General features: G+C 41.7%; 1 protein-coding gene across 1 annotated transcript in view; it reads right to left on the bottom strand.

Moving 5' to 3' along the window:
• The window catches only part of PRKCH (protein kinase C eta), a 232,392-nt gene that overhangs the window by 15,520 nt on the left and 201,768 nt on the right, over positions 1–15,104 (bottom strand). Inside the window, 2 exon segments of the mRNA XM_043556305.1 lie at positions 13,360–13,548; positions 14,409–14,547. Coding sequence (XP_043412240.1) covers positions 13,360–13,548; positions 14,409–14,547 — 328 coding nt within the window.

Raw genomic sequence — 15,104 nt, 5'->3', positions numbered from 1 at the left:
GAAGGAAACTATCAACAAAACAAAAAGGCAACATACTGAATGGGAGAAGATATTTACAAATGATATATCCAATAAGGAGTTAATATCCAAAATACAGAAAAAAGGTAAGACAAGTCAACACCAAAACCCCACAATCTGATTAAAAAATAGGCAGAGGACCTGAATAGACATTTTCCCAAAGAAGACCTACAGGTGACCAACAGATATGAGAAGATGTGCAACATCACTAATCGTCAGAGAAATGCAAATCAAAACCATAATGAGCTATTACTTCACACCTGTCAGAATGGCTAATGTCAAAAAGACAAGAAACAACAAGTGTTGATGAGGATGTGGATGGGGAAAAAGGAACCCTCATGCATTGTTGGTGGGAATGTAAACTGGTACAGCCACTGTGGAAAACAGTATGGAGGTTCCTCAAAAAATAAAAATAAAAATAAAAATAAAAATAAAAATAAAAATAAAAATAAAAATAAAAATAAAAATAGAAATACTGTATGATCCTGTAATCTCACCTCTGGGTATTTACCTGAAGGAAACAAAAACACTAATTTGAAAAGACATATGCATCTCTATGTTTACTGCAGCATTTTTTTGGCAATAGCCAAGATATGGAAACAATCCAAGTTTTGATCAATAGATGAATGGATAAAGAAGATGCGGTATACACATATAATGGAATATCACTCAACCATAAAAAGTAATGAGATGTTGCCATTAGTAACAACATGGATGGACCTAGATGGTATTATGCTAAGTATAATAAGTCAGACAGATACCATATGATTACACTTATATGTGGAATCTGAAAAACAAAACAAACAAAACCAGACACAGACTCCTAAATACAGAGAACAAACTGATGGTTGCCAGCGGAGGGATAGGCAAAATAAGTGAAGGGAATTAAGAGGTACAAACTTCCAGTTGTAAAACAAATAAGTCACTGGAAGAAAAATATAACATAGGGAATATGTTTTGCAAGAAACAGATGGTAACTGTGCTTATCATGGTGACCATTTTGTAATGCATACAGTTGTTGAATTCCTGTGTTGTAGACCTGAAACTAATACACTGTATGTTAACTATACTTCAATTTAAAAAATGGTATAGTTTTTGTAAATGTTGTAGCTTGATAAGTGGTAGCCGTTACTATTACTCTACATATATGTTCTTGCATTACAACAGGTATTGACTTAAGTGTTTCAAGTTCATTCTATAGAATATTTACAGCAACCCTGATTATCATTCCCTTTTTACATACTGGAAAACCGAGGAATAGTCCAATCTGTAACCTGTCCCAAGGCCACCCAGTTTGGGAGTGCTAGAGTTTCTATCTAGTACTAGAAACCTTTGCTTTCAGTCACTGTGCTAAACCACCTCTTGAGGCGACCAATCTTCTAATTTGTTTTCTGGATCAAAAACCAGTGTGGGCTGACAGGTCAGGAGGAATCATGGGATGACATTCAGGACTTCACCTGTGAAGGAGAATGCACAGCATTTTGTGTGCTTACTTATGTTACACTTCCTGTGCTGGCCCATGTGACCAGCAGGTACTAAGAGAAGGGAGAGACAACAAATAGTCTTGAAAAGAACCCAAAGAATCCTTTAGTCTGACTACCTTGCTTTACTTTGAACAACAGAGGTCTTTATATTGGAGAAAAAAGGATAGAAAGGCACTGCTGATATTTTCAAACACCAGAAGAGGTGTCCGCCATAAGAAGCAGTTCCAAGTAGGAGAAATCTGTTTAGGGAGTTGGAGTTAAGGGAGCATATATAAGCTTATAAAGACAATTAAGTTTAATACCCAATGCCATTAAGCGATAGAAAGAGCTTTGCTAGGAGGAACACGACTGTCTTATTGGAAACATTCAAAGAAGAACTTCCATGAGTTGTCAAGGATTCTGGATAACCTATCTGGCATCAGGTGGGAAGGGAGATCAATGCCTTTCATGGCCTATGCTAATATCAAGAGTCTACAATCTTATCCTATCTTTGGTCTCTTCTTAGTTTTATCGTTAAAATTCTGGGAGAGAAGAGCTGACATTTTGAAGATATACCTCCCTCAGCTAGAGAAGCCACATTTTCCTTGGGTCTCAAGTGGACTTGTCTTTATAAACAATAAAATGAAACAAAGCTTGGTCAAGCTAATCTCCTTGGGCGAGACACTGAAGAGGGCATGCGAGTATATATTTGAAAATGCCAATGGATCAACATCTTACTGCTAAGTTACTTGTAACTAATCTACATCAGAATATTCTCTATCTCCAGAGACACAGTGTACAGTGTACTTTATTTCCTCCTCATGAAAGCCAGTATAATACCCTGTACTGTTGATCCTGTAATGGAGTAGAAACAGTGCTGAAGTCTGTAGTGAGTTTGTTGGCTATATTTCTCATGCTGTCAGTGACTGGAATCCAGCACCTTTTTTGTGGGCAACTACTTAATTCCTTTTCAGTGCTCTTAACACTCTAATTTTCCTGTGTTTTATAATCATTATAGCTTCCCCTAAATCCCAAGTCATAAGACAATGTTGGTTTAAAAAAAGGTAAAGGTCAGAGGTGAGTCCCAGAGACAGAAAAGCCCAAGGTCAGACACTTGTGCCAACACCAATGTTGTTGGCCAAGATGGTTTTATTCCTGGCAAACCAGTCTCAAGCAGCTCTGACTGACAGGTCAGGTTTCATTGCTCTCCAGTAACTCCCAAGCGTTAAAGGAAAAGGAAGCTCTATTCACCGTAGCCACTACCACTTGTTTTCAGGTGTGATCCCCTGAAATGTAGCTACTTAAAGGAAGCAAGTACTAAACAAGGATCCTAGGGGCGCCTGGGTGGCGCAGTCGGTTAAGCGTCCGACTTCAGCCAGGTCACGATCTCGCGGTCCGTGAGTTCGAGCCCCGCGTCGGGATCTGGGCTGATGGCTCAGAGCCTGGAGCCTGTTTCCGATTCTGTGTCTCCCTCTCTTTCTGCCCCTCCCCCGTTCATGCTCTGTCTCTCTCTGTCCCAAAAATAAATAAATGTTGAAAAAAAAATTTAATAAAAAAAAAACAAAAAAAACAAGGATCCTCTACAGGACACTACACAATGCCTTTTATTTCCTCCTGATGGAACCCAGGCCAATACTTGTCTTTACCTAGGAGAGACACTATCTTTGGTGTCTGAACCAAAAGTAACTATCAACGGCTAAAGATTATTGGTCTTTGATAGTTGGAAAGGGCACATGAAAGAAAATAAGTGTACGAGTTCTGTTCACAAGAGTTTTTCCAGCTTAAAACAAAAAGCTCTTCCGACCCACATTTCTTGGTTAGCAAACTACCACATCAAAAGGGTTTCCACGCTCATTTTATAAAACCTCTGACATCTTCATCCTCCTGGCTGAGATATGGAGACTGAAGAGGCAAGTGGTGGAAGAAACACCTGGGTGGCTCGGTTGGTTGAGAGTCTAACTCTTGATTTCAGCTCAGGTCATGATCCCAGGGTCATAGGATTGAGTCCCACATTGGGCTCTGTGCTGAGCACAGAGCCTGCTTAAGATTCTCTCTCTGCCTCTGCCCCTCTCCTCCACTCACATGTGCTCTCTCTCTCACTCTAAAACAAAATCTAAACATAAAAAAAAATTGAAAAAATGGGACACCTGGGTGGCTCAGTAGGTTAAGTGCCCGACTTCAAGTACTGATCTCACAGCTTGTGGGTTTGAGTCCCATATTGGGCTCTATGCTGACAGCTCAGAACCTGGAGACTGCTTCTCTCTCTGCCCCTCCCCTGCTCATACTCTGTCTCTCTCTCTCTGTCTCAAAAATAAACATTAAAAAAAATAAAAAATAAATTAAAATAAATTAAAACTTAAAAAAAATAGGCAAGTGGTATATTTTAATGGAGTGGTATTACTCCATTAAAAAAATGCTTCACACTGCCAGCTACAAATAAAACACCAGGACCTCTATTCCTAGTAAACATGTAAGCTAAAATAAGGGGGAAGGAAGCTGAGTACAGTAAGTTTAATAAAATATGATTTTTAAAATGTCAAAAAGTCTATAGGAAGATCAACGTGCTACTGTTTTTCTATCTTCGGCCAACACTCGCATTGATCTATCTGTAAGAAAATGGTTCATTTCTGAAAAGTGTTCATTGCACTAGCAGTTACAGTAAGAGGTCTGTGGAGCAGCTCCATTTCCTCATATGGGAACACCAGTCCCGGTGTTAACTATCTCTCTTGCTAAAGAATCATTCAGTAAATTTCTTTTGGATTTTCCCCATCACCGTGTTTGAAACATCAGTTCTAATGATCCACAGTTAGATCCTCTACCTTAATCTGGTCCCAGTTTTTCCTCCACTTCCTCAGCCTCCTCCTGGCTGACCACCTCCCTTGAGCATCTCAACTTCTGCCAGGAGAGGAGTAGGAAACAGAGAGGGTCAAATTCAATGCTGCTCTCATCAACTGCCTGGTGACAGACGTGGGACACACTCATGGCTAAAAGAGGCTCCCAGCACTGATTGTGATTCCCCCTTTGTGCACAGAGGCAAACAGGATTCCTGCAGACAATGCAGATGATGAAATCTGATAGGTGTGATGACAGGTAAACCCACACAAGTACACACACTTTAATTTCTATAAAGCTTAAGAACAAAAGCACTCTGTAATCTCCCTCTAATGCCAAGTTTACAATGCCTCCTGAACTGACAAAGGTGACTCAGGAGAGTGCACCAAACTCCTTTCAGCACTTATTTAACCTGGCCACCTGTGTGAGCTCACAGAAAAGGGCATTGACTCCACCTGAGTCAGCACTGAGCCTCGTGATCCCTCCGAGGAGAGGAGATGATTTAGTACAAAGGAACACTCACCTCACAGAAAGGCCATCACCTTCCTAAGCTCTTCGGATTCGTGAGGACTTCCCCAAGTCTCTCTTTCTGGAGCTACATGAAGGCAAAACTCAGTGCAACCATAGAAACTCTAAGCAAACTCTGTATTTTCTTCTGTGTTATGATTATTAGCATTTGGGGATAATTAATTTAGTGCCAGTTAAGGAAACTCAGCCAACAGAAAGCATGCATTATTCTAAAACCAAGTTAAAAAAAAACATTTAAAAATCATTTTTCAAGTCATAAATCTGGAATGCTTTTACACAAGTGTGTCTTCATATTTCTTTTCTGTGTTAACTTCTATGGGTATTGCCAGTTTTTATAATCTATGAGAGCTAATGGGTGGGATTGTTTTGCTTTTGGGGCTTGGACATATGAGCATTTCACATACACATTTAAAGGGACGATGAGAAATGAGAGACAAAAAAGCAAACAAGAAAAATGGTCTTCCCGTTGCAGTTTTTTTGAGTGCATGCAATGGGTATTTTTAGTTTTAAGGATCATGGTTAATGATTTGGGGGGTTTTTCCCAAGTAGAAGTCCTGGACTCAACTGTGTATGTTCCAGTTCCCCTCTTCCCAATGGTTCTGTGCCCCAAGGGTGTCCTCACAAACAAGTCCTCTGCCTCCATCCACGTCTATATGAAATGTTTGAACATCCTCACACAAGGAACTTAAAAGTCCACAATCTTGGGGGTGGGGGTAAAGGTGATGATAGGAAGGGCTAGGGTAGGAAAGTAACACTGGGAGTTCTGTTGGCTGGGGCCCAGCCTGTTCAACCACTCATTTTCTGTGGAACATGGGACAAGAATACCCGCTCACCCTTGATTCAGGGGACTCACTGACATTATTACACCATATGAAGCCACAAGATGCTTAACACCTGAATCTATGGTATGCTATATAAATGGGTATCCAAACAGTTTCCAGAGATGATAATAATGCCTTCCATTCTTAAAAAGTTTATTTTTGAGATAGAGATAGAGAGCAGGGGAGGGGCAGAGAGAGAGAGAGAGAGAGAGAGAGAGAGAGAGAAAGGGAGAGAGAGAAAAAGGGAGAGAGAGTATCCCAAGCAGTCTCCATGCTGTCAGAGCATATGCAGGGCTCAAACTCACCAACTGTGAGATCATGACCTGAGCTGAAATCAAGAGTCAGACGATTAACCAACTGAGCCACCCAGGTACCCCTAAATACCTTCCATTTTAAAAGGTAAAAAGCAATTCAAACAGTATTTCCTTTTGAAGGAAAAAAAAAAGGCAATCAAAATATCCAGCAGACACCAATTCCAGGAACAGTGCTGATCTTATGTTCTAAGGAAAAAAGCATCAGGAAATCTCAGGAAGCCAAATAGGGATGGCCCACCAACTGAGAGTGGTGGGGGGAGCGGACGTGAAGGGCTGGCTTGAGATCTTGGCCCTTCCTGCCTTGGTGGGAAAGGGAGGACCCAGCCCACAAGAAAGGATCCCACAGGGCAGGAGGGGAGCAGCTCGGGGCAGAGCTCACCAGTGAGGGCTCTCTTATTCCCTGTTCTTTGTAAAAAAAAAAAAAAAGAAATCATTCTTTGGGGTACACTTAGCTTATCAACTTGGGGCTGAGGTATAATTCTTGGGAAGGTACAGAGACTGTTCATGGATGTTGAGGAATGAGAATGCTAAAATCTGATTAATTTTGTAGCATAAAAATGACCAGGATAATATAGACTCCCAGTCCAGGACCTTGAGACTCTTACTGGCAATCAAAAGGCATAGCTGGATCCAGATCCACTGCTAATGAAATATTTCATGATAAATTCAAAACTAAACTGAAAAAAAGAAAAAAAAAAGATGTAGCTGGATTGGCCAGATAGCTGCTATGTGGCTCACATTATTTCTTCTGTTTGTATATTTGTATTGTGACATGATTTTGATGCATTAATGAAGGCCAAGTTCATTTTACACAGTCTGTAATGTGTGTGTGTGTGTGTGTGTGTGTGTGTACCTACATATACATATAAAATCAATGTTATACAAGTTCTAAGTATGTATGTATACATATGTGCCTGTGTATGTGCACATACACACAACACATAACATTGAAAAAATTGTACTATTATGGGACTTTTCCTTTTTAAAAAAATTTTTTTAAGGTTTATTCATTTTTCAGAGACAGAGAGAGACTGAGTGTGAGGTGGAGAGGGGCAGAGAGAGAGGGAGACACAGAATCTGAAGCAGGTTCCGGGCTCTGAGGTGTCAGCACAGAGACCGATGCAGGGCTTGAACTCAAGGACCATAAGATCATGACCTGAGCCGAAGCAGGACACTTAACCGACTGAGCCCCCCAGGCGCCCCCGGAAATTTTCGAACATACACAAATATGTAACCATCATGCAGCCTTGACACTTACTATACACACCCAATCTTGTTTCATCTGTTCCACTCTGCTACCCCTGGATTACTGAGAAAAAACAATCCTAGATATTTCACTTGCAAATGCTTCTGTCCGGTCTACAGTATCTCTTTATGACTATTCAGGATGATCTCTTAAACATGAAAAAAACAATTTTGTGACTCATACTTGCTTGAAATCCTTCAATGACTTATCTTGGCCATCCTTCACATGGCCTCCAGTGTCCTTCACACACAGCGTCATCTCCTACAACCCCAATAGCCCTACCCCTTTGCTCAGTACAGTCCAGCCCCACTGCCAGAGAGATACTCAAATCTTTGAGTACTCAAAGATCTTGAGAGTACTCAAGATCTTTGTGTACTTCTTGAACCTGACTAGCTTCTCTTCAGCCTTTGGTTTCAGCTTAAATGTCATTTCCTCAGGATGGCCTCCCTCGATGACCTAGATTGGGTTACATCGACCTGCTATATCTTCTCAAAGCACCTTAGACTTAAAAAAAAAATCAAATTGTTAAGTATATTGTTATTTGTATAATTTCTTTTGCGAACATCTTTTTTCCTTCCTATTCCTGCTGGACTTAAATTCCTTGAGGGCAAGGACGATGTCTGTCATGGTCCTCCCTGCACCTCCAGCCCCTTGTGTAGTACCTGAACACAGCAGAACCATGGCTGCTATGCATATATGCATGGATACATGCCTGTTAAATGAATAAGTGAATCAGTATCTATCTGTGTGGCTATTTACATCCCCCATAGGTGTCTTTGGTTTGGACAGAAACTCCTGGAAAAACACAATACAGTTCTCTCTGGAATAAAAATTCAACCCAGCCTCGTGTACAACTTAGCACTTAATGACCTTGGTGATGTTGGTGGATCTTGATCAAGGAGAGAGGGTGATGATAACGACACCTCTCAGTATGCTATGAAATTACTACTCATAACTCTGCAATACTAAGAACTTAACTCCCGTATCGTGCGTGCCACTTCGAAAGTGCTTTCATGTGTACTCCCTCATTTGAAGTGGGTACCAGTGGCGTCATCATCCCTGCTTTGCAGAGGGAGACTGAAGAGCCGTGGCAGAGGGGGAATGAGGCTGTGTGCCTCTCAGACTAGTGCGTGTTTCTTCCACTCTATCGTGTGAAGTCGGTTCACCTCTCTGGGTCTCGGCTTCATCTGCCAATGAGGGATTTAGACAAACTGCTTTTTAAAGATTTTTTCATCTCAACAATTCTGTGTGTATGTTTCTAATAGTAACCATGCTCTAAAAATTAAGGGTAATGACAAGTGATTGTAGTCCAAAACTTAGCTTGGAGGACCTCCTGACAGTTTTTAGGACCATGCAAGACACCAGCCAATGGAGTCAACGTTCAACATTAGGGACTCTTGATGTCACCAAGTTCCCAGAATTATAGGCGGTCACAAAATCCTGGAAAAGGGCTTGAAGTCAATATTTTTAAAGAAAGCAATGTGCCTTATCTAGAACTGGAATTGCACAACGGAATAAAGGCTTGTTCAGAGTCCTTAAAAATGTCTCAGCTTATCAAACTTCTAACATAGATGGACTCCCCAAGCCCTCCGTTATCTGGCAGAGGACCATTTGTTCCTACTGAGCCAGTACCACTCAAAAGTTACTGCAGACAACAGTTTGTGAATAAATCACATTGTAAAACCATTGGCCTATTTCGCCACAAGTAAAACTAGTAGATTTGGATGTTTATACAACCTGAAGTCATCCCTTCCTAACCTCCTCACTGAATCCTCTTCCACTGTCACCCCTTGAACGCTGGTAGGCCCTAAGCCCCATCCTCCAACCTCCTTTTATTCTTCAGCCTGTACCCTAGTCATGTTTGCGCCTGCGTTCTTACTGGTCTGGGTTTTTCTTTTATTTTTTAAAAAACCTGTGGTATAATATACAGAACATGATATTTACCTTCTGAACCACTTTTAAGTGTGTAGCACATTAGCACAGTCACACTGTTGGGCATCTATCACTACCCACCCATCTCCAGAACTTTTTCCATCCTCCAAAACTGAAACTCCATACCCCTTACGCACTACCTCCCCACGCCCCGCCTCCTAGTCCCTGGCAAACACCATTTTGCTTTTTGTCTTTATAGATTTGACATTCTAGGTCATTCTAGGTCCCTCATATAAGAGGAATCATACATTTGTCCTTTGTGTTTAGCTTATTTCATTAAGCATGCCTTCAAAGTCCATCCATGCTGTAACATGTATCAAAATTTCCTTCCTTTTTAAAGCTGAATAATAATCCATTGTATGCTTATTACCACATTGTGTTTATCCATTCATCTGTCAATGAACATTTGGATTGTTTCCACCTTTTTGACATTGTGAATACTGCTGCCATAAACATTGGTGTACAAATATCTGTTCAAGTTCCTCTTTCATTTCTTTTGGCGATACATCCAGAAATGGAATTGCTGGACCATGTGGTAATTTTATGTTTAATTTTTTGAGAAACTGCCTGCCATATTGTTTTCCACAGTGGCTGCACCATTTTATATTCCCGCGAATAATGCACAAGGGTTCTAATTTGTTTCAACAAATGTGCTTAATGGCCTTTGGTGAGTCACAATTTCTCTGGGCCTCAGTTTCCTTATCTATAAAATGGGGGGATCAGGATAGACAACAGACAATCTCTAAGGTTTCTCCTAGCAGTAAAAAACTGTATTGGCCTAATTAAATCAAGTTGCAATTAAAGCCAGAAAGTAGTCTGAATGGTTTATAAGCATGACTTGATACCTTAAGCTCTTTTCCTAACACAAGACACAAAGTAATCATTTTTCAAAGGACAGAGTCGAACAACGATTTCATGCATCCAGCTTTCATTAATGACATTAGTGGCCACCTCCTGAGCATCTAATCTATGCCGAACACTGTTCCAAGTACCCCCTGCACACTATCTCATACCCTAGTTGTACAGATGAGGAAACTGAGGCATGGCAAAATTAAGCTATTTGCCAAAGATAACACAGCTAGTGAGTGAAAGAGCCACGATTTGTCCTTGGACAGCTCTGCTATGGAGGCAGGTTCTTCACCACCACACCCAGACGAAGCCTTTCCTTCTTGGTGAACGAAGCCTTTCCTCAAGTCTTGAGTGCTCTTAACTGTTTTCTTGCTTTTCCTTGATCACACTTCCATTTAAATGTCTCAGCCCTCTGCAGAGAAGAGCTGCATTCCTCAGCTATGGCATTTAAGCTTTTTATTTTTAGGCATAGAGGCTGAAATGTACAAAAGTGTCCCAGAAATCCTCTGGGTAAATGTATTTTAGTAATTTTATCAGATACCTTTTTCAAGTGTTTTCCAGAAAATCACTTTTAAGGAATGCTCCTTGAAGAAAGAAGAAATCGAATGCTGAAGGTGTTCTGGACAATAATCTTATGACGTGGGTTTTATTACCTTGAGTTTGTCAGCAAGGACACCAGGATTCAGAGAGGTGCAGTAACTACCAAGGTCACTGAGCCAAAATATAATAGAGCTAGGAGGTAAGCCTGTCACCAAGGAAAGCCCATGCTCCTTCCTCCAGGGAGACACCCCATAGAGAACACAGAATGACACTTAGGAAAACCAGTGCAAGGTCAATGACACATCACGACCTCAGGTTCTGTCTCGACCCAGCTGAGCAACTGGTATCGGAAAGAAAACTAAAAGGAAGTGAAGAGGTTCACAGTTTCCCAAAAAGCGAAACTGCAAGGGGAGGGAACAAGTCAGTCTCCAGTGAAGATTAGGTTCACTTTAGGCAACAGAGGTTCAGTTTTCTCTTAGAACAAAGACTGTGGAGGGAGAATGTTTCTGGATAACCTATAGTCACATTACCAAAAAATATTTTTACACACATCAAAGATATCTTTTAAAGGAATTGGATGTACCTGCTTAAGAAGAAGCTATCTTAATAGTTCCATATGGATCTTAATCTTGACTTAGTACTGATTCTAGGTTTCGCAGGGATTGAATGAGGGAGCTAAGATCTAGGTCCCAGATTTAGTTGGGAAGAATTCTCTCGAGAGGATTCTGAAATACTGGAATACAGTTAAGGACTACTGCAGTTTTGAAGACAAAAAATCAAAAGAAGCAGATGTGAGTGATGTCCAACTCAAATGATGAGGCCTCAAGATTTCCCCTGGATCCAGACAAAAGAGAGGAGATATTTATCGGAGAAACGCTGAACTGGATTGTTAACCCTATAGAGAGAACATGAAAGTTTCCTAAGGCAACTGACTTATTTCCTACACTTCATGGTAGCAAGCATAATGACATTCATACACCATGTGAACAAGACACATTTCTTTATACTTTGAACTAGTACTTTCATTTGAATCATAAACTCTGGGGTTTTCTTTTACATTTTAAAAATGCTGAATCAGGGGCGCCTGGGTGGCTCAGTCGGTTGAGTGTCTGACTCTTGATTTCACCTCAGGTCATGACTTATGGTTCATGAGATAGAGCCCTGTGTCAGGCTCTGTGCTGACAGTGGGTGGAGCCTGCTTGGGATTCTCTCTCTCTATCCCTCCCCTGCTCATGTTCTCTCTCTCTCAAAATAAATAATACTTAAAAAATAATGCTAAATCAGCTACAGAAATTGAACTAAGTATGTGCAGTATGAAAAACCATTAATATAATGATGGTGGTTGTAGGCCACAGGGGTTTAGCATGCCTTAAGAGCCAGATTATGGACCATGGTCCTGGGAAAGTAATAATGCAAAGCAAGCCTGATTCTGTAGCATGATTAGGTTGTGTTAAAGTAGCTTAGGTCATCAGAGTTAGCCCGAGCCAACCTCAGCAAGTGCTGTTCCCTTCCAGAAGTTAAACTTTAGGGCATGAATCCACAAAGAAAAGCCCTCCTTTGTATTTTATTCATAAAATTATAAAAGCCACATTCTTGGTTTCCTCAGTCTAAAACTTCTACTAACTCTACGACTCAGTTGTTCTTACGGACATATGCCATTGTTAGGAGATATTTGGCAGAATCCAAAGTGACTTCACTTTTATTTCTATAGGAGATTAGTGTTTCCTCAATATCAAGGGGGTACTGGCACCTAACCTTGGGAATCAAGTTACTAATTACAATTCACTTTGACGATATTTGCCTGAAAAGGATTTCTGTGATTATTTCACTTTTAGTGATACGGAGAATTCTCAGGGACAATCGTGCCTTCAGCCAGTACACAGTGACCTGCGTACAAAATGTTTTTGAAAAGGCGCTGATCATATGACTGAAGACTTCTAAAGGGAGACAAGTCTCTCAACATGATAGCCAATATTTCCCAAATTTTGTTTTTTTGCCTCAAATCACTGAAAAGGACATAACTTAAGGAAAATAATTCTTATCCAACAGAGAGAATGGATTGTTCTGATTTTTCCCTACTAGAAGAACTGAGCTTTTATTCACCTTTATTCCCCTTTGCATACAGCAGGTGATAATACATGATTTGTAAATTCAACTAATGTGGTTATAGGAATGATCCAGATTACGTGTGCTTTTTTATTTTCAACATAAAAGCATCAAATCCAAGTTTCTTCCTCACTTCAAAATAAGGCTTCCAACATGGTACCTTAAATGCACACAAAAAAGACTTTTCATGATACATTAACTGCACTGCACCTGAATCTGGGCCTGGCACCTCACTTATTATTCATAAGAATGATATGAATGCAAAAGGAATCTGCAGAAGTTTGGAAAACCTCTCCCGGCTTCACCCAGCACGAAGGGAAAGGCCCCTTCATCCTGCTTCTTGGACACTGCAGACAGAAACAGTCAGTATGTAAACAAACCGGGGATAGCGTTCACGTGACCCAACACCCTGGCATGTCCTGACTGTATAAAGGAAGTGCATCATTTCACCTACACTAAAGTCACAGGTGCTAGAAATACTTGATAGGTGGCAAACAATGGTACCAACCACTTGCATTTGGCCCAGAAAGAACTACTGCATAACAGAGGAAAACATTCCGAGAGAACTCATTCTTTGATTCTGCAATTTAAAACATATATTGCAGTTAGCACTGGGAGCTTGCTATGGGAAGGTACTGAAAAAACACAAGCAGCACACACAGCCAGCTGGTATGCAGCTGGCCAAACCTGGCTAGGTAAGCCAGACTTACAGATTTTAGGATCCCTGTGGCATCTTCATGGAGCCATGTTGGGTAAACCACTTCATCGTTCAGTATGGCTTCAAAGAGGTCATCTTCGTTCTCTGCCTCAAAGGGGGCGTGACCACACAGCATCTCGTAGAGCAACACGCCCATTGCCCACCAATCTACTGCAGGTCCGTAGAGCATTTCCTGGAGGATCTGTGTGAAGAAGGCAATGTGAGAAGTGCTTTGCACATCTGATTAACAAATGTGTCCTTAAAGACTAGGGAAAATGTTGGATTAGGAAATATCAAAGTAAAAAAAAAAAATGCACATTTCATGCTATCTCTAGAGACTGGTCCGTTTTCTCTGTGGTTCAATTCAGAGGACTTCTCATCCAGGTGATCAAACATTTATGGCCTGTTTCAGCCTAGGTAATGGTACGTGTGCAGATCCAAAACAGAAAGGGTGTTGGCACTGCATCCCTATAGAGGGAGGAAGATACTGGGCTCACTCACTTGCATGGGAAAGACTGAGGAACTTTATTTACTGCTGCTAAATGGGGCTGGGATCAAAGCACCAAGTAGAGACAAAGAGGAAAATAACTAGCTGTGAGCAGAGCACACTTTGTCCTCATTCAGGGCTAATGCCTAAAGCAACTACAAGGTTTACAACAACATTTTTTTTAAATTTTTTTTTAACGTTTATTTATTTTTGAGACAGAGAGAGACAGAGCATGAATGGGGGAGGGTCAGAGAGAGGGAGACACAGAATCCGAAACAGGCTCCAGGTTCTGAGCGGTCAGCACAGAGCGCGACGCAGGGCTCGAACTCACGGACCGTGAGATCATGACCTGAGCCGAAGTCGGACACTTAGCCGACTGAGCCACCCAGGCGCCCCTACAACAACATTTTTAATTCAAATTGTTATTTATAGGAACCGAGGGCATTTTCTGCCATCATTCACCCAATGAGGCATAAGGGAGTGCGGAGGCATCAGCTTGCAATGCGCCCCCAGAGCCACAGCACGCGAGAGCAGCCCGTGGCATCTCTGCTCAGGATTTCCAAAGCCGTACTCACCTCTGGAGCAATATAATCGGGTGTGCCACAGAAGGTTGCTGTGGTGACTCCGTTACAAATCCCCTCCTTGCACATCCCAAAGTCCGCCAGTTTACAGTGACCCTCGTGGTCCAACAGGACGTTGTCCAGTTTGAGATCTCTGAAAGAAACAAAGAGCAGCGTGCTCTAGGGCAGCCGGGCCCCAAACCTGGGCAGGCTGGCTCATGGGGTGGGCGATCAGACCACACCAAGCAAGCTTTCTGCATACATTTCAAAGGGAACCAACGTCTTTGGGTTATCTTAGAAAAAACTTGAGACCAACTCTGAAAATTTGCCTCAGGGCTCCTAGACGATGGTCCCATATGAATAGGCTACCCACATATAAAAACCTAGGCGTGATGGTGTCCCCTCACCGGGGCATCTTCACAGCAGGCACAGGACTGTCATTCTGGAGCTTCACACCCACAGTGGGCTGTGTCAGGGTGCTCATGGCTCTATGTACCTATCTGTGCTCTGGGAATCAAGTTGTGTTGGCCTGTGTGGCCCGAGGGACAGACTGGTCTCTGTCCAGCCCAGGATCACCTTTCGGCTCAGAGGAGATCGGTGATGACAGAACTGGCGTGACCAGTTTCCAGGCTGTGCCCTGGGAGCTGATACTGTGACCACATAGGTCTTACAGAGAGAGGTCACTGGAGATACCCAGGAATGAAAACAAAG

The sequence above is a fragment of the Prionailurus bengalensis genome, chromosome B3, assembly GCF_016509475.1.
Source record: "Prionailurus bengalensis isolate Pbe53 chromosome B3, Fcat_Pben_1.1_paternal_pri, whole genome shotgun sequence".
In the NCBI taxonomy this organism is placed as follows: domain Eukaryota; kingdom Metazoa; phylum Chordata; class Mammalia; order Carnivora; family Felidae; genus Prionailurus; species Prionailurus bengalensis.
Note: the sequence above shows the minus strand (reverse complement) of the source record. Positions and strands in the feature narration are given on the sequence as shown.